Source organism: Psittacula echo, assembly GCF_963264785.1.
Source record: "Psittacula echo genome assembly, chromosome: 15".
NCBI lineage: Eukaryota > Metazoa > Chordata > Aves > Psittaciformes > Psittacidae > Psittacula > Psittacula echo.
The window spans coordinates 11,904,961-11,931,641 of NC_137751.1; the positions used below are offsets into that span (position 1 = coordinate 11,904,961).

The 26,681-nt window shown below is 47.3% G+C and overlaps 2 protein-coding genes across 5 annotated transcripts; both read left to right on the top strand.

Moving 5' to 3' along the window:
• Window positions 1–876: 876 nt before the first annotated feature.
• Window positions 877–11,840, top strand: PRKRIP1 (PRKR interacting protein 1). 2 transcript variants are annotated; one of them, XR_013958086.1, is made up of 7 exons: window positions 877–1,016; window positions 2,038–2,116; window positions 3,506–3,606; window positions 4,358–4,443; window positions 6,250–6,317; window positions 8,785–9,011; window positions 11,542–11,840. XR_013958086.1 is itself a non-coding variant. In XM_080630220.1 (6 exons), exons 1-6 carry the CDS (start codon window positions 897–899, stop codon window positions 8,898–8,900), a joined length of 570 nt encoding a protein of 189 aa, XP_080486346.1. In that variant the 5' UTR covers window positions 877–896; the 3' UTR covers window positions 8,901–11,305. The 2 variants fall into 2 exon arrangements, 1 of the variants encoding a protein (XP_080486346.1); XM_080630220.1 differs by lacking the exon at window positions 11,542–11,840 and having other exon boundaries at window positions 8,785–11,305.
• On the top strand, window positions 8,920–23,826 carry ORAI2 (ORAI calcium release-activated calcium modulator 2). Of its 3 annotated transcripts, none has more exons than XM_080630217.1 (6): window positions 8,920–9,011; window positions 11,899–11,996; window positions 13,724–13,769; window positions 15,504–15,744; window positions 21,406–21,942; window positions 22,987–23,826. In XM_080630217.1, the coding sequence occupies exons 4-6, from the start codon at window positions 15,517–15,519 to the stop codon at window positions 23,029–23,031; spliced, it is 810 nt and encodes a 269-aa protein (XP_080486343.1). In that variant the 5' UTR covers window positions 8,920–9,011; window positions 11,899–11,996; window positions 13,724–13,769; window positions 15,504–15,516; the 3' UTR covers window positions 23,032–23,826. The 3 variants fall into 3 exon arrangements, with proteins under 3 accessions (XP_080486343.1, XP_080486342.1, XP_080486344.1); XM_080630216.1 differs by lacking the exon at window positions 8,920–9,011 and adding an exon at window positions 11,287–11,364; XM_080630218.1 differs by lacking the exons at window positions 8,920–9,011; window positions 11,899–11,996 and adding an exon at window positions 12,192–12,280.
• Window positions 23,827–26,681: the final 2,855 nt, after the last annotated feature.

Genomic DNA, 26,681 nt, shown 5'->3' on the forward strand with positions numbered 1-26,681 from the left:
TGGGTGTAGAAGCCTTCAGCTGGTCCAGGCACTGCTCCTGTAAAGCCCAGATGTGAACATGAATGCAGACAGCGCAGTGTCTCTCCACTGTTACCTGCCAACCCCCCCGCAGCATCCGGTGAGGCTGTGCCATGGGGAACGGTGCTGCTGTTCATCACTGTCAGCAGGCAAAGCACGGGCAGTGCTGGGTAATCACCAAGCGACGCACAAATGGCGCAGGCAGCCTGCCCTGCCCACCGGGGAGGCACTAGGAAGTCCTGTATCATAGAAACATAGAATAGTAGAATCACGGAATAGTTAAGGTTGGAAAGGACCTTAAGATCATCCAGTTCCAACCCATGGCATGGGCAGGGACACCTCACACTAAACCATGTCACCCAAGGCTCTGTCCAACCTGGCCTTGAACACTGCCAGGGATGGGGCAGCCACAGCTTCTCTGGGCACCCTGTGCCAGCGCCTCAGCACCCTCACAGAGAGGAACTTTTTCCTTATATCTAACCTGAACTTCCCCTGTTTCAGTTTGAACCCATCACCCCTTTTCCTATCGCTACAGTCCCTGATGAAGATCTCTCCCCAGCATCCTTGTATCGCTTACACCACCACGGAGAAGAGATTCGCCAGGGCTGAGGGTGCCGGGGAGAGGTTAGTTGAATCCTCGCCCTCCTGCGAGGGCTCTACTGAGCATAGTGCGCCAGCTCATAGACCCACAGCCTGGTCTGGGCCGCAGGGACCTCAGAGCTCATCCAGCTCCGCCTCCAGGGACACCTCTCACTGGACCAGCCTGCTCCAAACCCCGTTCCCTTAGGCCGAGCCCCGCCGCCATGACAGGCCGCTGCACCGCGCAGGCCGGGGCGCGTCGCACGCCGTGACGTCACGGGAGGGGCGCGGCGGCAGCAATGGCGGCCCCCTCGGCCCCGCGGCCGCCCCGGCCCCGCAAGGAGCCTCAGCCGCTCGTCATCCCGCGCAGCGCCGCCGAGGAGCAGCGCCTCCGCCTCGAGCGGCTCATGAGGAACCCGGTGAGGGCACTGCCGGGACTCCGCACCCCGCCCGGGGCTGAGGGTCCGGGAGGGGACAGGGAGACCGGGACCCCCCCCGCGGGGGTCCGTGAGGGAGTGAGACCGGGAGCCCCCCCCTCCTCCTCCCGGCTCTGTGGGGGGAGGAGGAGGCTGGACCCCGCGCTGCCTCCTCCCTCGATCCGTGAGGGAAGAGGGACCGACCTCCCCTTCTACCCGCGCCCGTGAGGGAGCGGGACCCACACCCCCCACAGCCGCTCCCTCGGGGTCCGTGAGGGAGCGGGACCGGTGCTGCCTCCATCTACCCACTCCCCTGGTCTGTGAGGGGACAGAGGCCCACAAGCACACAGTCCGGGTAGGCGTGAGGGGAGAGGCACCCGCCTTTCCTAGGGTGCTGTGAAGGGGGACCCATGTGGAAGACCGGCCCCTGGTGCTCTGCCCGCTGCTGCTTTGAACAGGAGGGAGCAGAACCCTGGTTCCTCTAACCGGGTGTTTTGATCCTTGTCCTGAGCAGGAGGTGTTTGTCAGGTGGAGACTGTCGCCTTCCCTCTGTGTGGGCTGGAGGAGGCTGAGGCATCCCGGCACCGTGCTCTTCCTCTGACCTTGTACCATTAGTTCTCACTTCCCTGCTTCTCCCTGTCCTCCATAGATCTGGCATGGAAGGTGCACAAATGCTTTTCCTCGTTTCCCAGACCACTGGTAGTGGGAGCAGACTCAGTTTCTGCACTGCTTGGAGGTGCTGATTTGCTTCCTTCTGGTTTCCATACTGAAAAGCAGCACAGACACTCCTAATCCTCCTGGGATTTGTTGACCTACAGGCCTGAATGGGGGTCAACAGAGAGGATACCTCCCGATTCTTGTGTTCTGCCTGATCCCTATACATGAATGAATTACTACAGCTGGGCTCCTTCTGAGATCTGATGGAAGAGGCTCTTGGCAGACATGCACCACCTTCCAGCAATGGGTTAAAATTGCAGACTTAGCTCCTAGAAGGTGCTGATGACTGCTTGGTTTGTTCTTGCAGGAAAAGACTGTCCCAATTCCTGAGAAACTGAATGAATGGGCACCACGACCTCCGCCGGAATTCGTTAGAGATGTGATGGGTAAAGACTCTTCAGATAACTCTAGGGTCAGCTGCATTAAACTTAGACAAGTGTTTTAGCAGAAAAGGCCAGAGATGGTTTTCTGTTGTTGCTCATTTTGCTGAAGAGAAGAGGTATGAAATATGCCTCAAGAATTGCTTTTTCAGGTTTTCTTTGGTTCATGGGTTTCACTTCCCTGCTTGCTGTAAGAATGCAAAGTGCACAATGCCTGTGGCACTCCAGCACGTGGAGTGCGTGCAACAAAATAAGTGCTGCTCTGGTGATGACAGGTAAATGGTGATAAGTAAATCTGTGCTTTCCATGGATATGAGAGTGCTCTGGAAACTTATGAGTTCCCTCTTTTGACTGCTTTGAGTCTGAATCTCAGGCGGTGAGAAGCAGACACGTGCAGAGGATATGATTGTATGTGGTCAGGTAGGGAGCTGGCAGCTGTGCAGGGAACCCCACAAAAGTATTCTGCTTACACTTTTAGCTGCAGGGATTAAATGTAGTAGTTGTGGTATAAATTATATCAGCATGTAGAATTCTGACTTTCTTTGGGACCTTCATCCTTATTAATGATCCTTTCTAGAACCTGACTTGTTCTTATTGCAGAATAATTGATCTTGGACTAAAGCTTTTACACTCTTTTGCTTATTGTAATTCCCTCATGGCTTTTTCAAATAGCTTTGCTATGGGCTTGAGTTGAACTGTCTTGTTTTTCTGGGAGCACCTGATGTGCTGGGATTCTCTTGGTATCATCCCTATTGATCCCAGCTGCCATGTTTTAATCACTACGTGTCTTCTTTGAAGCATATATTTGTGTGCTTTGCATGGAGAAATGGCTCAGGAGACAAGGGAAGAGGATGGAGTGCAATGTTGAAAGCTCCTCTGAGACTTCAGTGTGCAGACTGTTGCCAGAAAGAGAGAGCTTTAGGGATTTCATCTAGGAAGAAATGGTCAAAAACTGTCGGTGGTATCTGTCTTGCCTGGGAAAATTTAATATGATGGGGTTAGCACCTTTCTGCTGACCTTTATTTTTTGTATGAGATGCTGAAAATTAGTCAGAAGCAACCCCAGTAGGATATTTTAGCTCACCTCTGCCTCTAGGAGAGGGAGGCGTGCATTTGATCTCTAGCTCTTTTACTGCCTCAATGCCCAGCTAAGCCGGATTCTCTCTAAGGGAGTAACTGACCAGTAGAAGCTGCAGTGGTACACAAGTGTGAGGTTTTGCAGCTCACTTTGGCTTTTGATTGTGTATGATTTGAGCTTCTATATGAAATTGTGACGCACTCTGTGTTTGTAAATCCTCATCTTACAGTGCATCTCGTTCCTCAGCATCTAGCTGTAGTCATTTGTGAGCATCTACTATGCATTATTTCCTGGTAAACTAACACTTCTTTATTGTAGGTTCCAGTGCTGGAGCTGGGAGTGGGGAGTTCCATGTGTACCGGCATCTTCGTCGGCGAGAGTACCAGAGGCAAGACTTCATGGATGCCATGGCTGAGAAGGTCAGGAGGACTCTCTGTCATTTCCAGACCCCAGCTATTTGATGTTCATTGCAAATCTTTTTTTCCTTTAAAGTCATGTATAAATAATTCAGTTCCAAACCACCCCATACCAGAGGAGAACTGTAGGAGTGTGTGATATGTGGTGTCTTTGTTGGTATTGAAACATTCGATGCTTTGTGTCAGACGTGCTCCATCTTCTCTGTTCACTGGAGTCCTAGCACACAGTAAGACTGCACGTGAATGTGGGTTCTCAGGGTGCTTTGAAAATGCTTTGCAAATTAGAAATCCCTAATGTCACTGTCTTGCAGAGACAGAATTGAAGCAAGTGCCTGTGCGTAGAGCCTGAGTCTCTTTCTGTTAAGTCTTGGTTGAGCAGAACTCTTTCAGAGAGCATTAATGTTCTACTCTCTCTTGGCCAAGATCAGTCCTTTGAGCCGTATGTTAATGTTTGTGTCTCAAATTATTCTCTTGTTTTTACTGAAACATATTTAGGGCAGAAGCCCAAGCTTCCTCATCTGTTTTGGTGAGGATACCTCCCTCTAAAGGCTTCAATGTTTGGCACAGGCTGCAGGTTCAAAATGCTGTAGTCGTCCCTAGAAATATGGCTTTTGTATAAAGAAGCACCCAAACAAAATCTGGCAAAGCTCCCTTCTGTATTTTGCTAAAAGACTTCTCCCTAAAAGGACGTGACTTTTAAAAGAAGTATTTTAACTTAGATTGTGACCAAAGTGTGACATGTGATCAATTACAGCAAAGACTAGATGAGGAATTCCAGAAGAAACTGGAGAGGAATAAGATGATTGCAGAAGAACAAACAGCAAAACGCAGAAGGAAGCGGTAAGGGCAGATTTTTCCCAGGAGGCTTGACATGGAAACCCTCATGCCTCGTGCCTCATCTGTAGCTGCATGCTTTGGATAAAAGCTATCATTCTGTGCCTACATCTATCAGCTAAGACATCTAGCTGTGGAAATTAATTTTGTTAATGTCACTGTTTGGTTTCTAAAGGTAGCTGTAAACATGACAGGCTTTACTGGCATGGTTATTTTTGACTGCTTGAGCAGCTTTTGCTGATACTGTGGTGTTGCCTGCAGCATGCCTCACTGCATATTTGTTATAATGATGTCTGGAAAGGTTTGTATGTACATCTGGCTTAAATAAATACCTGAAACAGCTGACACCAAGCAGCTTAAGTGCAAAAATGGGTGCTGCTTAATGGGTACACATGTGGGTTCAGACTAGCGGAGCGTGGTGGGGCCTGATGCTGTCTACTGTGCACTCAGTGTGACTAGTCCAGTTCAGTCTATGAATACTGAAAAGGCCACTGGTGGGTGCAGTATTGTTAAAATCAGGAGCTGCATCTACCTACCTCATTGAAGTGCCTGGCAGGTCAAGTCTAGTAAGTCAGATGGAAAAATAAATCCATCCTTCTCTCAAGTTTTAGACAAAGACAGTTACAGGATTGATGCTCTCAAGAAATAGTCTGAGCATTGTAATGCAGTGACAAGAATTTAAATTCCACAGTCTGTGTCCGCCATACGTGTCAGAAATAGCAGGGTATCATGGCTCAGCTCTTTCAGAGGGTCTGGCCTCTCCCTCCTTTGAGAAGGGTTTTACACCTTGTAGCTGAGAGTTGATGCAGAAAGGCCTGTACAGAGTGACTCACTGGCATGTTAGCACAAAAGTGCACAGCACAAACACTGTTGCTATCTTACTTTAATTTAGTGTGGTCCAACAGATGGCCAGCAAGTCAGATCTGGCTTGCTGCCTTTTTTCTGTCTGAGATGGAGAACAACTGTTCAAACAGCAGATGCTGCCTAAACACTGACATCTCCTTGTCCCCGTTATGTAGGGGTGCAGGTACCAAGTGGCTTTGCCCTGTAGGAACCTCTCTAAATTCCCTCACTGCCCTTTCTCTTCTGTTGTGACGTAACAGGTACAATGCTTGGCTCTTTGTTTCAAGAGAGTTTGTTTATGGTGTTGAGAGAGGAACATGAATCCCAGGTTGCTCTGCCTTGTGTCTGCGTTTAGATTGCCTGGTTACCTTTGCTAGGTAAACAGAACTGGTTTGTGTGAACTGAAATTTGCTTTTACCCCTAATGTTACTCCCAGGGCTCAACATATTGATGAATTATAGCTAAAGATGAAAGTCAAAGCATAGTGCATTATTTTTTGTCAATTAAGTTATATATTACTGATGATGACTTTATCTTTTTTTCAATGCTAACTTCCAGCAGTCTAGGTTTTGACAGCTTGATCTTTAAGGCCCTTTCCAAGCCAAACCGTTGTATGATTCTGTTTTCTCTTTTTGTTTATTAGGTTGGGTAGCTAAAATGTAGGGACAGTTTCATTTTTGTTCCTGCTGTGTTCTTGGAGATTCTTATGTATCATATAGTTTTGGTTGCAGTGGCATCATGGAAGACTTATAAATAAAATAATCCATTAGACTAAAACTGACATAGAAACATTTCTGTTGATCATATGTCTAAGTTTGCTCTTGCTGAAGTTTTGGTTTAAATTCAACTTCTCTTCTGAAGTCTGCTTTTCAAAGATGTCTGTAACATGTCCTTTATCAGTGTGTGAATGAATGTGCAGAAGCATTACAATGTTGGATTTGCAGAAGAGTCTTTTCCTTTGCCTTATAGCCAGAAGTTAAAAGAGAAGAAACTGCAAGCTAAGAAAAATAAACTTGAGCAGAAGAAACAAGAAAAAGGTCAGTGAAATTTAGTTTTCTTTTCTAAAGACTTAGTTCTGTTCCCCAATTGAAGCCTAGAAGGGTTTGTTCTACCCCCTGCCCCAAGCATTCTCAATACGTTGATAAGAAAACTGAGCCATAAGCTTGTTATTTTAGCTGATGTTTCAAAAGTCCTCTTTGAAAGCCACCTATGTTCAGATTTAATCTTACAAATAGCTCGTCTACTTGTGAATATTTTCCCTTTATTAGGGGAAATTTTGGACAGCAAACCTTGGCATCTGAGTTTGTTGGATGTGGATTTTGTTTTGTGGATGTTTTGCCCCAGCTATTCTGACAAACTGCAGATTTAGAACATCATCTGCTAAAAAAGGCACTATTGTTAAAGGCTTTTCTTTTTTTTCAAGTATATTTTGAATGCGTATGGGAAAACAGGTGGGAAAATGCACAACTTGGACAGCAGGAAGCTTGAGTTCTGATTTTGTGTGTAAGAAACTGAGCCACCTTGGTGCCATCTGTTCCACGTGACTTACTTCATGTAGGAATAAACATGAAAAACCTGATTGCCTCCATTCTCCTGCAGTCTTGAAAACTAATGTTCAGCCATGTCAGTGTAACTGCTAGCTCAAATTTTTCAGTACTTGTTGCTTCCTTCCAGTCAGTAGCTTGCACCTTCAAATACTTGTCCTTCGTGGATTAGCACTAACCCTGCAGTAATTCTTAAAGTTATAGCACTTGCTGGTAATTCTGCTGGAACAGTGACTTGTCTGACAATTCTACCTTATTTCTGCTTTGCTTTTCAGAATTGGACCTGTTTCAACTAAACCATTGCCAGCCACCCATATAAACATGGGAGGACAAATTAATCATTAGGTTAATTTTACTTCGGACAGCAAATGAATGTAGCACAGTGAATTGCTTGGGTGTTTTGTTTTGGTTCTGGGGTTTTTAAGCTACTTGTTGGTGAACTGTGACTGGGAGGAGAATTTAGGTATGAATCAATGTACTTTTGTTCACTTTGCGTGAGCAAAACAGAATACTCATCTCTTTAGGGAGTGGTGGAGAAGGGAGCTGGCTCAGGGGCTGCCGTGTGGTTTTGAGTGCCGTGGGCTGGAGTGGTTTTGTTTGGCACAAGCCAGTCATCCCTGGAAGCCAGAATCCAAACTCCCCTGTCCTTATAACAGTTCTTAGCTCTTTACGGTTTGTGGTTCTCTGTTTGAAAAAGAAGAATAACTGGGGGAGGTGGGGAATAATCAGTGGAGATTGAAGCTCCCAAAAGCCATCTTTAGTCCACTGAGAACAGGCTTGTCTTTTTCTAGTTTTGCATGTCCTAGGCTGAGATGAGTTTTTCCAAGTTAGTTGAAGTATATTGGTTGGATGTGGAAGGCAAGCATTGATTTTCCTTTTTAAATGAATAAATAAAACCTCTGAGTTGCCATCTTTCACCTTTGTTGTAGTAAAACCATTAAGAATAAAGGTTGGCACTAGATATGATCAGCTGTTATTAGGCCCCTAATAAAAAATGAAAGTACAGACCTTCACCACGCGGTGGCATCAGATCACTGATCCTAAATCCTACGTGTAACTGGTCAGAGCAGGAGCCGTGTGACTTGGCCTGAGAAACAGTAAAGGTGCAAGAGCTGCTGGGAGCAGAGAACGACTGTTAGAGTCAGGTCCCACTTTATGCCATACCTAATTTCCATTATCTGTTAATTAAATTCTAGTAGTTGTTTTATGATCTGCTAGCAGGCTTCACAAGTTTCACAGAATCATATCATAGAATGGGTTGGGTCGGAAGGGACCTTGAAGCTCATCCATTTTCAACCCCCTGCCATGAGCAGGGACACCTTCCACTAGAGCAGGGTGCTCAAAGTCCCATCCAGCCTGGCCTTCTGTTTCCTGTGGCCCTCATTAGTCTTACCCATATCTTAATGGGTTCCTGCATTTATGTTATAAAACCCTGTCTGTAAAGTTAATGGCATTTTGTGGAGCTTCTGTAAACTTGTAAAGTGTAGAAACACCCTGAGCCTTGCCCATGGCTCCCCAGTGCCTGCAGTCTCTATCAGTACTCTGATACTGGGAAGTTCATGCTGACCCACAGAGGTGAAGTTGGGAGTGAGGCAGTCTATCACTTCAGCATTTGACTGCCTCTGAAATAACATTCCATGGGAGGTGGAGTTGTTAATGGTGGACTTGGCACAGTGGTAACACTGGAGGTAAGGGAATATTTCTCCAAGGGAGAATTTGATATTCTGAGCTCTGCATCGCTCGGTAGAATTAATATAACCTGATACATGTTTCCTTAGTACCTGGGACTACTTTGTTGTGAGATATTTAACCAGGAAGACACATGGGAATATGTTACCCATCCCTGCTAATTAGTGTGACCTCATACACGTTTGCTGAGCACCTGAGATTATTTTGTTGTGAAATCCTTAACAAGGAAGACACATGGGAATATGTTATCAATTCAAACTTGTGTTTTCAGAACCTGACCAATCTCAAGAGCAAGCCAGCAGCGAGGATGATGAGGAGGATAGCAAGGAGGAGGAAGAGAAGGAAGATGATGCTGAAGAGCCAAGCTTTGTGATGGGAAGAGGATGAGGCCTTTCAGGGACAGCTGGAAACACTGTTCATCGCTTTATATTCAGGAGCATGAAAGTCTTTCATCTCAGCCAAGCAGAACCCATTGGCGTACATTGTATCTGCTTCACGGTGAATGACTTCACATACAGGCCCAAGAGATATCGATAGAGAAATGCCAAATAAGAGATTCTTTTCTTAATTGCTCGTATAACTGCTGTGCAGTCTGCTCGAAGTTTGCTCTAAAGAGTCAGCCATAAGTCTCTGTGACCCTAGAGTTCTTTCTAACATGGCCCAGAGTGGTTTTTCGGTCTAGAAGCTAAAACATATCCATTACCACTTAAGGAAAATACTACTGTGAGGGCTACGTATTCTACTTATGTTGAAGGTGGTAGCAGTGGGATATGTGAATCTAAGGGAAGAGTTTAACCTAAAGTAGAAAAGTGGTCTGTAGCCAGACTCTCCTGCACTGTGAGTGTTGTGAATTTGGGGTTTTGTATGGGGTCATCTCTAACCCAAAGAAATCAGTTTATGTTGCTAGACAAGTTCTATAGATTTTTAAGCAGGATCCCTTTTTTATGGCTAAAACTTTCCCTACTGCTTTTCTTCCCTGTTTTTTAAAATGAATAAAGGGGATGTATTGGATTGTTCTTTTTTTGTTGTTGTTGTTTTGTTTTTGAAGAGCATTTCAGTAAAATAGAGATGCTTGCAGTGCTGAGTGATGTGGCACACATGAAAATGAGGGAAAAGGTGTCAGCTGCATTTTGTTTCCTTTTTGCTTTTGGATTGGAACAATATATTTTCCCAAAAGATTACATCTGTAAAGCCTCCAAATCCTGTGGCAGAAAGGCTTGGAAAGGAATGGTTTTGCTTGGTTTAGCTTCACATAATGATGCCTGCCTTGCTCTCTGCTTTGAACTTTGGGTTCCCTGGTAGGGATCCTAACATCCATATGTATGTATATACTTACTGGTGCTTAAATGAAAAGCATATGCAGCAGTGGTTTTATTTGTGACTTGTGTTGTTGTCTTTTCAGTGTATCTTCTATTAGAAGTGCCTGCTCTCTTTCAGACATGCTCGTCCCAGGACCTCGGCATCCATAATGTGGTGCTACTTCTTCTCAAGCCTTTGTTAATGCCAAATCATTTCAAGAAAAAAAAAACAATAAAAAGGGAGAATCTCTTTTTAGATTTAGCCTTTGTTGAACAGTGCTGCCAGAATACCTGCATGTTGCCTGAGCTGGCTTTATGCAATGGCTTCTCTGTGGTACTGCCGTGGCAGCAGGGAAGCAGATGTCATCAAGTGCGAGCAGTGTTTGTGTTTTGATCAGCTGTAAGTACCCAAAGACTTCAGAGCTGGGTAACTTCTGAGCTGCGAGGCCCATATCCCACCACTCCTTGAGTTAGAGATGAGCATGGAATTGTTTTCTGCTTTATCTCCATAGAGGCAAGTGCTTCAGAGTAAGTTGTGACAGTGCTTTGTTCTCTGATACTTAAGATGCAGAATGGATGCTCTGCTGTTGGTGTTTTCCCTGTGGAGAGATGAGCTATGAGAATTACTTCACCTGGATCTCCTTTAGGGCAGGTGAACCCTGTTGATTCTTTGGTGGTGTAGGATGAGCTGTAAAATCATTGTCATGTTTTGTAGCTTTCGTGGATGGAGAAGTGGGAGTTTCACAAATAAAGACTGTTCTGCCTCTGAGCGTGTCAGCCTTTCAAGCTGAATAATTAAGTGCTCTTTTGCATTAAGTAGAGCAGACATTGCTGCATGAGGACACAGTTCTCAGTCACAAGGAAGATGGACTGAAGCTTTTCTTGGTGAACTAAATGTATTCAGGTTGTGTGGCCTCATCCTGCCTCCTTAAGATGCCATTGTTACCCATGTTGAATTATTCATACCCTTCATTTTCTAGGGATGCCACATTTGTAGGTGAAATCCATAAAAAGCAAAGAGAATGTGTTGCTGAAGGTGATATCTGCTGTACAGTCTTTCCTGCTGGGGTGGCTGAGTGTAGCAGCAGGAGCTGCATTTGGTAGGTGTTGCTATGAGTTCTGGAAATTACTACTCTGTGTTGTGGTTCGTGTCAGTGCCACATCTCTTGAGAGTACAGAGGCACTTCGGAGAGAGAGTTTGAGAGGCTGGTTCTTAGTTAAGACAAAATACAAGTACTCTGACCTCAAACTGAGGAGTAGAAAAAGGGAAGTGCTCCCCTAAGTAGTAAAATGAGGAACAACTCTACACTTGCTTCCTATTCCAAATACAGCACTGCAAAAGCAGTAATAACTTAAAGGCTTGAAACTGCCAAGGAGTTTGATCTGCTTACGTTAAAATTATTGCTCTGGATTCTCTCCTAGAGGAGTTCCTCTCCTTTCTCTGAGGGAGACTAATTACTAGGGCTGAAGTCTGCGGCTGTTCATTTCTATGTCTGCTCTTGCAAGCTCAGGACCCTGAGAGACAGCAGTGTTAGTGCTGGAACCAAGCAGAGGTATTTGTAATCTCAGAGGTGAAAAGACCACTTAGGGTGACAAATGTACTTGTCTCTGTAATAAGTGTTTAGGAATAGCTTGCCTTTGTCTTTTCCCTCCCCCAGGCAGAGGGAGTTCAGGGAGATGGGATTGTGGTGTGGTAAAGCCTTTTGGCATTTCCTTTATCTCATTTTCAGGGAAAGAGCTCCCTCCTCTTTCCCCATCAGCCTTTTGATGGGTTCATACAGGATTTCCTGATGAGTCTGTGCAGGAGGGATGCGGGGACACTGCAGGCTGCCCCTGTACGCCTTTGTGCAGGGGGTTCTGCCCGTGCTTCACCCGGTGAGGGCACAACCCAGGGCTGCCTTTTGACTTATGTGAGTGGAGACTTTTTGCTGTATCATTAATAATTGTAATAAAATCACATTTACATCCCATTGCCTGGGGACATTCTCTGTGGAATACCTAGAGCCAAGCCGTCCAAACCGAGTAACGTTTATACCGGGGGGCTCCAAGAAGCTCGGGAGCCGCGCACTGACTGCTTTCTCCTGCAGATTCGCGTTCGGAGGAGTATGCGGATCCCATCCCGTTGCCGGATCAGCCCCGTGGCTCCGGGGGACATCCCGGGATGCGCTTCCCGTGCCACCCATAGGTACATCCATGCCCGCTCCATCCCTGCTTGGGGCTGCGCAGCGGGACCTGCAGCCCGGGAAACGCCCTTTTAGCCCCGCCCCTCCCGTCCAGGGGACCAATGAGGTGGCGGTCACATGAGGTGGGCGGGGCGTCGTTCCCGCACCCCCCCTCCCATTTCCTGTGTGGTCACGTGGCGGTGCGCGGCGTTGCCGTGGCAGCAGTGGAGGTGGCTCCGGCTCGCGGGTGCTCCCGGGGCGCCGCGTCCGACCCGGCCCGGCCCAGGGCAGCCAGCGGTGAGCCGGGGTCAGGGCCTGCCCGGGCCGGGGTGGGGGGGGTGTCGTGTCCCGGCCCGAATCCCCTGCCCCGGGGGTGGTGGGTGTGGGCAGCCGGCAGGGAAGGGGGTCCGGTGCCGCCCCGCGGTGTTCCGGAGCTCCCTTGGGATGCACGATGCAGGCCGACTCTCCGGGGTCGCATCCTGACAAAGGGATCCACACCCCGCGGTGCTGTAAGGGAAATACCGACAGGCTAAGGTGTGGGGCAACCTCTGGTGCTGTTGGAAGGAGGGTCTCTGTTGTGGGGAAGGAGCTGGGCCCATTCTGCCTGCGGAGAGGGAGGGATCCGTGGGATGCCGAACAGGGATCTGGTGGTAGGAGGTTGTATCCTGCCCAGAGAGGATCTCCCGTCCACAGTGTCTTTGGAGGGGAGGGTGCTGGCTGTGGGGTCTCATACTGGCCTGGGGATCCCCTGTCTGAGGGTGCTGTTGGAGGGGAGATCCTTGCTGTGTGCGATCACCTCCTGCCCGGGGTGTGCTGAGGGTGCCTGGGGAGGAGGAAGAGAAACCCCCTGCTCATTTGATGCCCTGTGACAAGGATCCCTGCTGTGGTGGTGCGGCGAGGGGTCGCTTTCCTGCTCGGGAGGTGCTTTCCTGCTGTAAGCTGCGGGGTGTTCACACCCTGCCTGGGTGGTGACATCCCAGGGAGGGGATCCCAAGCCAGATGAGAACTTGGGAAGGGGTTCCCCATAGTGAAGAGGCCATGAGTTTGGGGAGCCCAGTGTAGCAGAGGAATAAGGAGTAGTGGGGCTGGGGTTAGTTACAATATGTGGGACCTTGAATGATGCTGTACAGAGGCGGAAGACACTGGTACAAACACTGATGAGTCTGAGGGGGAGGCTGGCATCCCAAAGCCAGGCAGAGAAGCTGACAGCGCTGCTGAGACAGCACTCCGCGGGCGATGGTTCAGAGCACGCCAGCAGCAGGAGGGGGATCTACAAATCTCAGCCCTGGCAGCATCTCCTTCATTCCCTGCTGTGAAGGAATCCCTGCACATGGGCTTGCAGCTGCACGGGGGCAGCTGAGGTGTAAGGCACAGCAAAGGCTTTCCCTGCGACGCTGGATAAGTGATCCAAATGGATATGAGGGAGTGGGACCAAACGCATCAGATGCGCAATGCAAGTGGGTAAAGACACAGCTGGGATGGACACAGAGCTGGCTGTTAGGCTGAGGAAGAGGTCTCCAGGGGAAGTCCTGATTCTCCATCTAAAACTCAACAGCCCTGTGTGGTAAACCCCCATAGGACAGTTATTTCTGTAAGAGCAAGCGTCCTAAAGCTTTTATGTTGCAAGGCAGGAGCATGAACTCTCCACGATAACTCCCCCTGATGCAGATAACTGGCTGGAAAGTATTTCTGAAGTGAAACTGCTTAATACACAGTGTGTGTAAAATGCTTCTTTGGTCTTGTGTTTCAGCCCTCGGAGCCCTCCACACAGTCCCTCCATGTCTGTAGCCAGCAAGGTGAGTTTGCCGTCCTGTTCCTGCTTGTTTGGGCTACACTTGTGCGTTGTGGATTTTCTTCTGAAGCTGTTTACTTATTTGTGAACAACTCTTGAGCTGCTCCGGAGTGAAAATTCATCCTTGTGGTATTTTTAGCTTATTTTTCTAAGGAAAGAAGCAGACGTGATTGGGTGCTCTTGCTCTCCCTCCATAACCTCTGGATTCATTCGTCTTTTCAATGGCATTTGTCCCAGGGGTTGAAGTTTCCTACACATAAAGTTTTGTGCAAATACAAACTGGGTAGAGGCCATCGGTGTCCCAGCTAAGGAAGGACAAAGCTAATGAATGCACTCCATGCTATACATTGCAGAATCGACACAGGATATTGCCACAGGAAGCAGCTTCGTAGCTTCACTGCTCACAGAATGTTTCTGCCTCTGATCCTCCCCAGGTGGCTGGGGGAGAGCTGCTGGCTTGGGTTTTTGCCTTCTGTAAAATAGGCTGGAATCTGAAAGCCCGTTATGCTTGGGAGGGACGGTCTTGCTTCCCGCAATGCTTTAGTTGCTGTGCTGCAGTCTAATCTTTGTTATTGTGCCTGGACAGTTTTGTTCCTTTTTAGTAATAATATTTACAGTTGTGGGTAGTTGATGTCCCTTTCATCTTCACCACTTCCTCAAATCTCACAGCAAACATGGGTCTATTAGCTGGCAGCATGTGGTGCATGGCCGTGGAGAGCTAGGGGATACAGGCAGGGCTGGGGCTCCTCTCCAGCGAGCAGCAAGCTGCCTGTGACCTTGAGGTGTGGTGCTGGGACCAATTAGTACCACACCGTGTGTCATTCTGGGCGTGCATGTCCTCCTCCTAGGAGCTGGTGAGTATTTACAGCCAGAAGGATCTCTTGTGGTGCAGCTCTGGTGTTGCTCCGTGCCACTGCCGTGGTGTTTGGTGGCTGAGTTGTGAGGGTGGGGATTAATCGGAGCATTGTGGCTTCCATTCTTCGGAAGGCCCAGTTAAACATCTGGGTTTAGAGGCTGGTCGGAGTTGAGGGAGTTCTGCTTAACTGGTAGATCTGTTCTGCTGCTTTCTTATGTCTGTCAGTGTAATCTCTTGAATAAGATGCTGAAACTGCCTGGAAGGCTTTTTGCCTTGGAATTGTCTTTTCCTTTCCCTGTGCTAAGAGCCACCGATGGAAGTGAGGGAACAGGATTCTCAGTCAGATGGTATGAGCAGTTCAGGAAAAGTAACTTCCCACTGCGGAAGCTTTATTAACCCTATGCAGCATTCAGCTCTATGGCTGCTGGGGAAGAACTGTGCCCATCTTAACTGAGCTATGATGGTCAATGGTTTAACTGGAAAAAAATCTCTGTGGTATTAACTGCCAAAACAAAATCATAAGATAGAGGCTCCACTTCCAGAGTGTCTTTATATAAACCAGATTTTTTATTAGCAAGGAGGAATTAAAGGGGAGAGGTGAGATGCCAGCTTGGAAATGGGAAGCCAGATGCTGTGCTGCCTTCCTGAACTCCTGCTGGAGTAGCTCCCAGCTTTACTTGTGTAATCTTTCCTAGTTCTCACGGTAATTTTTAGTAGTTATGGATGGTCCTTTCCCTCGTCTGTGCCTTGCAAACCTGATGGTATTTGGTCCATCATTTTTCTGCTGACCAAGGGCAACTTTGTTTAAACATAGCTTTTCACATAGTTCGTGCTGGTCCTGCCCGCTGCCTCCTTTTGAACATGACCATTTTGTTCCCTCAGCATTTCGCCCATCATGAGTTCTGAACTAAACGTTCCAGTGGATCCTTCCACTCCTGCTTGCTGCTCTGAACCTGGCACAAAAGGCATGGATTATCGGGACTGGGTGCGGCGCAGCTACCTGGAATTGGTCACATCAAACCACCACTCTGTTCAAGCCCTTTCCTGGAGAAAACTCTACCTGAGCCGAGCCAAACTGAAAGCTTCCAGCAGAACCTCTGCTCTGCTCTCTGGATTTGCAATGGTATGTGTACTTGGTAGCAACACTTTCTGGATCATGAAGGTTTTGGTTCTGTAAAATCATCCATTCATGGGTGCTTTTTCCTCCTGTGAAGAAGCAGGACACACTGGTGGTTTCTGAAGAGGCAGGAGGCATCTGTCTGGGGGTTTCTGCGTGACTGCTGCTGAGAAGTTTGAGGCTATGTCTCTCAAGGCTGCATGAGCTGCCTAACAGTCAACCCACACACTCCCAAGTCAGCCCTTTAAGAATACTAATCCCCTATCTGCAACTGAGTGCTCCACCAATGTTGCTAAACAATACAGGAGCTGGATGGTCCTTTGTCCCTGAGACCATTCATCACTGGCTGCCTTCACATGAGGTTGCATTTGGGTGTGGAGCTCCTCTGGGTCCCTGTGGTTGCTGTGGTCCTGCATGTTATCTTAATTTCTAGTATCTTAATTCCTGTATGTTGTTTTTGCAGGTCATGGTGCCTAAAACAAGGTGGAGGTTGAGTCACAATCTGCCAGAGCAAAGTTTGCATAGTGTGATTGGGGCAATTGTGTTATACTCTGAGGTGTGAGAAGAGGCCCTGCAGCCTCAGACCTGGTGTCAGAGGACTCTGTGGCCTGGAGGGCTGGTATATTCTGTCAGTGCTGCCTATTGGGAATAATCCCTAATACTTGCTTTTCTCTGTGCAGCACTTGGGTGTTACCTAGAAGCTATTTCCATAGGTCCAAACCATGAAAGGGAATGAGCAAATGAACATGGAGACAGTGATCCAGTGCTCAGACCTGTCTGAGCTGTGGTGTTAGCAGAACATGGCCATTCTGTGTTGGTATTCTGTGTCAGTGTGACTGTTTTCATCTCCCTTCTGATTCTTGCTTATTGGGAGTGAGAATTGCAACCTGTTTAGGGGAGGTTTTCTGCTCAGGGAATGGTCTGGTTGTTCCTGAGGTCTGTCAGCTAAATGCAGAGGCAGAGGGCAGTGCCTGGGTGAGTGGGACGTGATGTGAAGATACTGCATCCTGCAGCTCAGAAGCTGGAGGGGAAGACAGATCTCAGGAACTTTCCAGATAGTTCTCCTTGTTTTATTTTAGCTTCTTCCGCTGCTTTTTCCTCCCCCAATCCCCCAGAGTATGAATCATCTGTAACATTGCAAGAGTCTGGAATGACAAAGTTGGTCACCCAAAGTGAAGTTGGAGAGACACAAGCAGGGAGTGAAGTGGGAGCAGGCTGCCGGGGAGAGGGTGCCTGCTTGCCTCATGATTCCTCTCTGCTCGCTGACTGCATGCAAGTAATGGTGGTAAAAGCTTTCCACATGGTGTATGTTGGTCTGGAACCAAGCTTGTGTGCTGGAATGGCAGAAGGTACCTCCTCATGTTGAGAAAGTTGGGTGCTTTTCTGTAGATTCCTTTCACTCAGAAGCTTTCACCATTTAAAAAGCTGCTCGTGTGCTTGCCCTTTGTGCCTCTGGATTGCTCAAGTTCTATGTTGGTCATTTGTGACTGTTCTCTTTAATGCGATTATTAAGTTAACATTTGGTATTGTTGTAAGCTGATCTGTCTAGTGTGGTTGCACAGGCAGGTGCCTGTGCTGGGATGTTCCTGTTGCTGGCATCCTTGGGATGTGGGGGGGCCTTACAGCCCACCCACGCTGCAAGGCTGAACCATGTATCTGAACACAAAGCTGCCTTTTCAGCTCACACAACAGAGAGTTGCTGAAAGTCTTGGGCAGACACAAAATTAACCATCTGACTTCTCTTTAAACCATTTAAAATGAAAGTAATACATAGGTATATGTGTAAATATAATATGTAAATAATGCAAATAAACACAGAGGTATAAGTAGCATCAATTATAGTCATCAGCTTAAGTTCATAAGTACACCTGAAATCAGTCATTGTCAGAAATAAAAGGGCTTGCAATAAAGGATTCTCTTTATTAGCAAGCTTTTTTTCCCAGCTGGTCATACAGGACCTTCCAGTGGAAGCTGAGGTATTTGTTCCTACAGGGTTATTTCTCCACTGGTAATTTGGCACACAGGTATTTGGTACACGGATGTTTACTCTCTAATAAAAGCGCCTATGTGGCTATTGATGAAAGTAGAGAAGTTATTTAGAGTTAAATCGGTGTAGACGTGGCACCTAGGGACATGATTTAGTGGTAGATTTGGTAGTGCTGGGTTAACAGTCAGACTCAATGATCTTAAAGGTCTTTTTCAATCTAAATGATTCTATGAAACAGATTCCCTGTGTGCATGTAACTATGTAAACAACTGTCACACCGGGCTTGGCTATTGCTTTATTTACTTCCTTGTCAGAGTGTTTGGTTCTGGCCAGTTCCATATTGCCTGAAAAATATGAGCTGATGGCTGTTTAATCAACCGGCAGTGGCTTTGGTCCAGCTCCTTCTGGACAGGCTGCAGAATAATGTGAACCTTCCTCAATGCTATCTCCAGTATTTCTGGCAGAGAGCTGGGTGGATCAGGAGGATGTGGGTCCTTTCCAGCACCACGTCTGGTTGGAGATGGGCTGTAGGGCTACTGCATTTGCCCCAGGGAGACTGCAGGTGAAGACGGAGTGTAGGAAACCTCTTTAATAATTTTCCTGATGGAAATAAGAGCTGTTATTGCTAATCAGTGTTCTCAATACTTGTCCAATTGCTACAGGATATATATTTGGTGTTTCTTTTTAAACCTAACAGATCTAATGGAGTGATTGTTTCTACAGGCTGCCAAACCATCTGTGTGAATGGAACATGGCTTATGTAAAGCCATTTGTCATCCTTTTGCCTGATACTATCTATCCCAGTCTAAGTTTCTCGAGATGAGCATCATCTTTGTGGTGGACAATCTGGGCTCTACTGGTCTAAAAAACCCAACATAATTGCATGTAATTTAATTGCTGTTTAAAATGCTCTGCGTACTTGCTCCTTTAGCAAACCCATGAGTGTGGAGTTCAAGAAGGCGATTATCAAGCTTAAAATTAAGCCTGTGCTGAGATACTGTGTGGCTCATCATAGTGCTCAGCACCTTGCAGAGTTGAGCCCTTGACACTTTGGCTTCTGGGAAGAGGTTAAAATAAAAGGGGCTGTTATCACAGAAGAGTATAATTGTTTCAAACATGACATTAATAGTTTAACAGGCCAAGCAGCATATTTAATGATATTTAAATGGGTTATGTCAGCTTGTCCTCTTTCTCTTAACCCGGTCAGAGAATGACGTTGACGGTCTGTAGTGAGTAAAGCAATAAGAGCTCTCTCACCTTTCCAGTACTTGTTTGGGTTAAATGAATCATTTTTCTGCCTTGCTGCCCTATCTGGATTGTTGATGTTTTCCCCTGAAATACCTCTTACTGAGCCATCAGTCAGCGTTAAAAATTCATCACATTGCACAGCTGAAGCTAGCCCTAGGGAATAGGTTAGTCTGGGAGGAAACATCCAATTAGCTGGAAAGCACTGCTCATGTGAAGGATAACAAGGAGAAATTGATATGTTGACATCAGCCAGGCTTTCAGTTTTAATATCAAGCCATAAATTGAACATGCAGGTACAATTCCTATTCAGCTTGCTGAATACTTTGTCTCTGGGTATTACAGCACCCGATAATGAACAATATACCTGCAGCTTTTCCTGCCTGATAGGGTGTGACTGACAAGCACAACTCTGTGCAAATCCTTTGTACAGAACAGTGCAGCAGAGAGTAAGTCTGATCTCCTCCTTCTCAAATCAATATAAGGAGAACTGCAAAGGGAATATATGCAAGGCAATGTGTAATGCCTTTTAATTAACTTGATCTTGCAATAGATAGCGAAGTTAATCCTGTGTTATTATTTTCTCTGCTATATGACAAGAACTACTGTGAACTGCAAACACGAGCCTTTAAAAAACACCCCGCACACACCCCCCCATGTTCATAATCAGACCGAAAGACTGGGAATATCCAAGAACTGTCACTGTATTTGTGGTGTCTCTAATATCCTAAATAGTTGGCGTAGGTATAAAATCTGGGCTTGTAGAGCTTGACTGTTTGCTACCACAAACACACGTTGTATCTCGGTTGCTATTAAATGTGTTCAGACTTGACTGTGATCCCCCTTGTTCAGACTGCTGATGGTTTCAAAGTAAAGGCAGGTAGGAAGGCAGCAGTTATACCAATGCAGGCACTTCCTTCCATCCCCTTTAATCCTTTTTGGGGCTACCTACAGGGAGAGCATGAGTGTACCCCTAATCTTCCAGTACCTAAATAATGCTAATAACAAGTAATGCCAGAGTGAGTAGTGCAGGCTGTTATACAGAGTCTGAAACAGCTGCTCAGTGGTGGTCTCATGGGAAGCCTGGATAAAGTAATCTGCAAAATCTATCTACCCCCCAGAATCAAGCTGTTGGCTTGGACTTCACCTTCTCCTGATGGTCTGGAGAGGCACTGCCCTAATGGAGGCATCCGAGCATCGGCTTCTCTTTCCCTTAACGCATATAGAATCAGAAGCATAGAATGGTTTGGATTGGAAAGGACCTTAAGCTCATCCAGTTCCAACCCCCTGCCATGGGCAGGGACACCTTCCACTAGACCATCTGGCAAGCTGTGCCATGCTGGAGCAGCAGGTTGCCTGGCATCCCCGGAGGTTTTGCCTGCTGACAGGCAAGTTGGTATCCGTGTGAATCATGAAGTGCAGCTGCAGGTCCAAGCAAGCTGCTAGAGAGTTACCAGAGAGGAATGTTGGATAGTCTTGGCCATTGGTTTTGTGGCTTCTCTTAGCAAAAGGTATCTGCAGGCCCTTCAGGGATGCCACACATTGAAATACTATTGTACTTCACAGGTAGGCTAAGTAACTTTACAAATTCCCATGCTAAACCAGTTAACAGGCCTGTATTAGGACTCAAGTTCTGATCCTCGAAGAGCCCTTTGCTATCTTGCACTTATTCTGCTTGTTAAACTTTGATTAAAGAAAAAGTAGGCTGCTTTAGGGGCTTGCTAGGTGATAGCTCTTGTTTTGAGAACAAACACCGGCCTGAGCTGTAGCTGTCCACTTCTGCAGAGTCTATCAGTCAGTTATTAGCTCTCAAGGGAGAAATTTGAGGTTATAAATAAGTTGTATCTGGCCATATTTTGTAATAAAAATGAATGTACGGTGTTCTGAGAATAGAAGGCAGCTATTTTAACTATGGACTAACTTAAACTGCCAAGTGCTTCCCATGGGGGGTAGTGAAACCTTGCTGGCCACTGGCCAGAAGAGCTGCTTGCTTTTGCTTTTCTTTACGTGCCTGAAGTCGGAACTTCCTGCACCGCAGCCTCGAGTGAGGAGCGGAAGGAGAACGTGTGGTGGGCGGGTGGGCTAGCAGGGCTGTCTCTGCCTCTGAGCTCTGCTTGTTGTCTAATGAGTTCCTTCTGTTGCGTGCTTGGTTTGATGCAGTTCGTATGGCTCCTGGTTGCAAGGAGAGAGATGTTATTCAGCAAGCTACAGCACAGAAACGTGCGTGTGAGCCTGCAGAAAGGCCAAGCCGCAGAGCGCGTGTATGTCTTCATGGGAAACACAGATGATCCATCTAGGCTGCCATTCTAAAAAGCACTTGAGTGTGTACTTGACCTTAGGTGCTCTTCCTGAATAAAGATGCTTTCCTGGATGAGAGCCTTGAAAAGAGGAAAACCAGCAGCTGTTAACAAGCTCTTGTGTTCCTTTCCCCTCAGGTTGCCATGGTGGAGGTGCAGCTGGAGGTACAGTACAAGTACCCCCAGATGCTGCTGATCGCTTTCAGTGCCTGCACAACGGTGCTCGTGGCAGTTCATCTCTTCGCCCTTCTCATCAGCACCTGCATTCTGCCCAACGTGGAAGCAGTGAGCAACATCCACAACCTGAACTCCATCAGCGAGTCCCCGCATGAGCGCATGCATCCCTACATCGAGCTGGCATGGGGCTTCTCCACCGTGCTGGGGATCCTCCTTTTCCTCGCAGAAGTCGTGCTTCTGTGCTGGATAAAATTCCTGCCTGTGGGCTCCATCCTCAAAAACGAGACCACCAATGTGGAGAAGGCCAGCAGCCACGCGGGGTGGCAGTCAGCACTGGTCTCCACCATCATCATGGTCCCTGTGGGTCTGATTTTTGTCGTCTTCACCATCCACTTCTACCGCTCATTGGTGCGGCACAAAACGGAGCGCCACAACCGGGAGATCGAAGAGCTTCACAAACTGAAAGTGCAGTTAGACGGGCATGACAGAGGCATGCAGGTAGTGTGACTGCAAGGCAGGGGCTGCTTCCAGCGAATCCTTCTGCTAAGGCTAAGAGCAAACTCCCTGTTTTGCTAATTGGTGAGATGCACCCGTGATGGATTGTCTTGAGGCTTAACTATGTAAATGCTAATCGCCTGCCATCCATAGCTGTGGGTTCTAGGGCTGTTTCAGATACTGGAGTCTCTGGCCTGCTTCTGGTCCTACACTCTTGCATACTTAAGTCAACACTGCCATGGAGTTCAAGGCCAAAACTTAACCTTGGTTCAGGTAGCCAAAAAATCTGTCTTTTTTACCAATGCAATATTCTGTTGCCAAAAGTAAAACTGGGTCAGCTGTCCCAAAAGCGAGTCTGTGTGTAGGACCTGTCTCGTGTCAGAACTCCCTGGCTATCAGTGTAGCAGCAATTAGCCTGCAGCTCATTTCTAGAGCTGAGCTGGTTAATGTGAGTATCTGCAGCTGGCATGAGGACGTCCAGGAAAGCACAATGTAAACTGTGAGTGTCAATCACCTTTGTTCCAAAGCAAGTATTCCATAGATACATAACCAGAAAGAAATCAGCCTTAGCTTTTATGTTCTTGTTATTCCTTACTCTATTTTTACAGCTGGGGAGGTAAGACTCTGAATTGCAGGAGGTTGGGTAGCTCTGTCATACTTTCATCAGTAGCATCAACTGGTTAGGTTGAATGAATGCTAAGGTCATGTGTTTTTTCCCAGTAAGAGGCAAGATTGCCCAGGGAAGGCTTACAGGTGACTTAGTTTTAACAAGGACATCCTTAGAGCAGTGACAGAGAATTTAATGAGCCAGAACTCTGAAGGACTAGAAAAGCAAGGTCCAAGGAGGGTAAGGAGTGACAGCACATAGCATGCTGTAGAAACCCATCACTCTGTTGTCTTCATGTACGTATTGTTGCAATGTCTTTAGCCTGGGTTGCTGGAGAGAACAAGCCCCAGTCCTGGATATTTCATCAGTTTTGGGTTTTTTTTGTCAGCTGTAGCCTTTTTCTGTCAAAACCAAATGCTTCCCTTCTCCCTCCACCAAAGCAGGCAACTCCCCTGTGGAACCTGGAGCTGTACTGGGGAGTGTGACGGAGCTGGATCCAGCGGGAGAGCTGCGTGCCATTGAAGAGCTATCACATTTCATTTGATCTAACTTTGGTTTTCAGCAGCAGAGAAGAAGACAGTGGCACATCAGTGTTGCTTAGCAAGGGAAGCTTGTAAATGCTGTGGCACCCTTGTGGGTGAAAACTTGTGTAAAAAATGATGTTATGGTTTATGGTAACTTAATGGAGGGAAAGGGGTGTTTTGCAGTCATCAGCTCTTTGAAGGGAAAGTAAGGCTCAAAGAAGCCTAAGCATGTTTTCTTGGCCCTGGTCCTGTGCTGGTTTCCTGCTCTGCACTCAAACGCTGCAGTTTCAGAGCCTCCTAGGCCTTACACGTTTCTGAAATCATTAAGGATGTTTGTAGTTTTCTATTTAACCCCACTCCCTTATTCCACTGGGATTTGAGAAGTCTAATGATAGCATATTACATGTCAGCTTCCCAAAATGGGGAGAGTACACTCAAATCCCAGTGCAGCAGGGTGAGACTATCCCTATATCCCCCTCTGGCGAGAGCCTTGGGATCCCAACTTTGATCTCTCTTGTTTACATGTGAATTTGAGCATTGCTGAACAAGTTGCTTAGCACTGTGTCTGTTGGCTTTCATCTGTTGTTCTTGCCGCAGTTGGCATGTACCATATTGGCTGATGTGCAGCAAAGAAGATAGTCTTTGTGTGCTAAATGCCTACTCTGTACTTATGTGCATATGCAAAAAATGAGGAGTGTGCTCCAGGAAGTGGGTGGTCATGGAATTCCTGCCATCTCCCCAGGAGTCTGCGCTCTCTCCCTCTTCTTTTTACCATAATAAAAACTAAAGGTTTATACAACAAAAACCAGAATTGAGTTTTCTGCCAATAGGCTTTTCCACCAACACAGTTTCTGTTGTGAGGCCAGAGCCAGGCCAGACAGGATGAATCTTTCATCTGTACTTTGCACTCTCCTTTGCCATCAGTCATAATAGGGCTCTGTTTGCTGTGGAGCTCAAGAGATCATTGAGGAAAGGTTTCACAGTGTGCATGCAGTGCTGCTGCGGCAATGCAGCTCATTTGAAACAGCCAAATTGTTCATTTAATTCTTTGCTAATATAATAAATTTAGCAAATGGAGAAATGCAGCCAAAACTGTGCTTTGGTTTCCTAGAATAACTTGGTGAGGCTTTGCTGGGATTGGATTCAAGATCAGGCCCAAGGCAGCGCATCTGTGACTGGAGTGGGATTGCTTTACTCCAGCAGGGATTCTGAGGTATGGTTTGAGATGGTGTCCCAAGGGCAAACACACTTAAACCAGAATAATCCTGTGCTTTCCCATTTTTGCTTGCAGGTTTGTTTCTTGTGTCTCCCTGGGCACAAGTGCTTCCTTACATGAGAAGCCCGCGGGACTGTTCTTGCTCTTTGACTCTGGTGTGTGGGATCTCTCTAGGTTACCTATCACCTCTGTGCTCTAACTCCTCTCCTTCTTTCTCAACAGCAGCATTTGCTTTTCTTGCTGCTGCCTCTCTTCCCCCAACAGACACTTGTCCAGGTGGGTGTTTCTGTGCTGCAGTGCCAGAAAATCCTCCTTGCTGCTGCTGCCTCCGGGCTGTCAGTAGGATTCCCATCAGTCACGCATGGAGATGCCTGCCTTTCCACACCATCCCTGCTGTCCCAGCAAGGCTGGCAGCGCGCTGTGTCACGTCCAGGTTTGCCTGCTGGTGCCTGGCCATGTCTATCCTGTGCTGTCACTTCTCTGTCATTCCTGGGATGTCCCAGGTTTTGAGTGGCTCTGTTCCTGCAATGCCTGCCCAGAGATGCTTCTCCCAGGGGCTGGGGACACACATCAAGGATCTTCCCTGACACATGTGTTAGCTTACTGTACCAGCCTTGGGCCCAGGCATGCTGTTGCCCTAATTCTCATCTCTCTTGGGCTGTGACTCTGGACCAGCTGTTGCTTTTTTGGGCCATTTCTGCAGTGAGGCTTACTGCAGTGACAGCCACTGGCTCACTCCAGAGCCCGCTGTCCTCCTTCAGACTTCTTTTAGGTAGTTTTTGCCCATCAGAAAAATGCCTCTGCAGGCTCCAGCCCTGGAGGGTCCCTGCCCTAAATCAGAGAAGGAGCTGTCGAAAACAGGGGTATGGCCTTGCTTCCTATGGCTCCTGGGCACCTATCTTGCTGTAGGAGGTGACTCCTATCTCTCTTTCCCTCATTAGCAGGAGTAGAGAGCAGGCAAGACAGAGCGAGCATGGGAGCTGGAGCAATACCTTTGCTGTGCTTAGAGGCAGATCTTCCTCTGCAGCTCCCTATTTTTAACCTTGCCCTGGGGCAGGCCTGGCTCTGTTGTTTCTGTGGCTGGATGACTCTCGGGGAGGCTTTATGACCAGGGGAGATGGTTTAGATGTTGGATTGGGGCTGACCCATGTGATGGATGAAAGCGATACCGAGCGAGAGCCGCGGGTGGAGCGCGCTCTACGGTCAGCACTCAAATATGTGCCAGTGTTTATAGAGAGCTGGTGGGGCGGGTGCAGCTGCAGAGCAAACATCCTTCTGTTCCCCAGCACTGGGAATCCCAGCTTGGCACTGCACGGGTGCCTGGTGGGCTGTGGGACTGGGTACTTGCACTTCGCATCCTGCTCTTTCCATAGCTTTACATGGGATTTTGTAAAGTCCTTTCTCTTCTTTCCCTGCCTCAAAACAAACAAAAGGCCTTCGAGTTCCCCTGCTGCTGCAGCTTTGTTATCTGCTAAATCTTGTTGCATCTGCTTTTAAGACAGCTTCCTCAATAACCCCCCTCCAAGCTGTAACCTCAGATCCAGATCCCAGCACAACTGGGCTGTGTGATTGTTTTCTCGTTACCTTCTCCCAGGCTGTCTCCTCTGCACCCATTTCAAGCCAAGCTATTTCAGTAACTACTGACTGCCTGAATTTGGAAAGCGTTCCATGAGTCCCTGTGTGTGCGACCAGGAGCTTGCCTCCTGCCCAGGATTGTGACAAGGATGAGTGCCAAGTGCTAGGAGAAAAAGAAAACCTCTATTTTTGCTTTGCCTGTTCTTGTTTTATCTCTGCATGAACAGCACTTAATGCAGAACAACCTGGATCTCAGTCATCGTCCAGCTATGTGAGAGAAACTGGATAAACCTGTGAAATTTTATGCTTCTTGCTGATTTCAGGCTGATTTTTCTTGAAAGGCAGCTCAAGTCCTCCAGCATCCTCTATGGGTTAACTTGGGATTTGCCTTTGTTTCACAAGAGCTTGCTCAGATATCATCCTTCTGCTTTTAACATACACAAGTAGATAACACTTAGATGGTGCTTCCCTTTAATGAGGGCCTAGCTCTTGGTGTGCGTTTTACAAGTGCTAATCTTGGTTAAAGAGATAAACAGCTGTAGTAGGAATTCCTGTAGCATGAAGACCATTACAGCTTGTCTTACATGAACAATACTAGCCAAAATACTCATCAAAATTAAGAGCTAAGACATATAAGGCAGAAGTTCTTCCCTGTGAGGGTGGTGAGGCACTGGCACAGGGTGCCCAAAGAAGTGCTAAATGCTCCATCCCTGGCAGTGTTCAAGGCCAGGTTGGACAGAGCCTTGGCTGACATGGTCTAGTGGGAGGTGTCCTTGCCATGGCAGGGGGATTGGAACTGGATGATCTTAAGGTCCTTTCC

Bases quoted from the DNA above. Each gene is read 5' to 3' on its own strand.
- ORAI2 (XM_080630217.1), top strand. From the start codon at position 15,517: ATGAGTTCTGAACTAAACGTTCCAGTGGATCCTTCCACTCCTGCTTGC. The intron at 15,745-21,405 runs GTATGTGTACTT...CTTTCCCCTCAG, and splicing joins TGCTCTCTGGATTTGCAATG to GTTGCCATGGTGGAGGTGCA. The intron at 21,943-22,986 runs GTAGTGTGACTG...CCTCCACCAAAG, and splicing joins GGCATGACAGAGGCATGCAG to CAGGCAACTCCCCTGTGGAA.
- PRKRIP1 (XM_080630220.1), top strand. From the start codon at position 897: ATGGCGGCCCCCTCGGCCCCGCGGCCGCCCCGGCCCCGCAAGGAGCCT. The intron at 2,117-3,505 runs GTAAAGACTCTT...TCTTTATTGTAG, and splicing joins ATTCGTTAGAGATGTGATGG to GTTCCAGTGCTGGAGCTGGG. The intron at 4,444-6,249 runs GTAAGGGCAGAT...TTTGCCTTATAG, and splicing joins GCAAAACGCAGAAGGAAGCG to CCAGAAGTTAAAAGAGAAGA.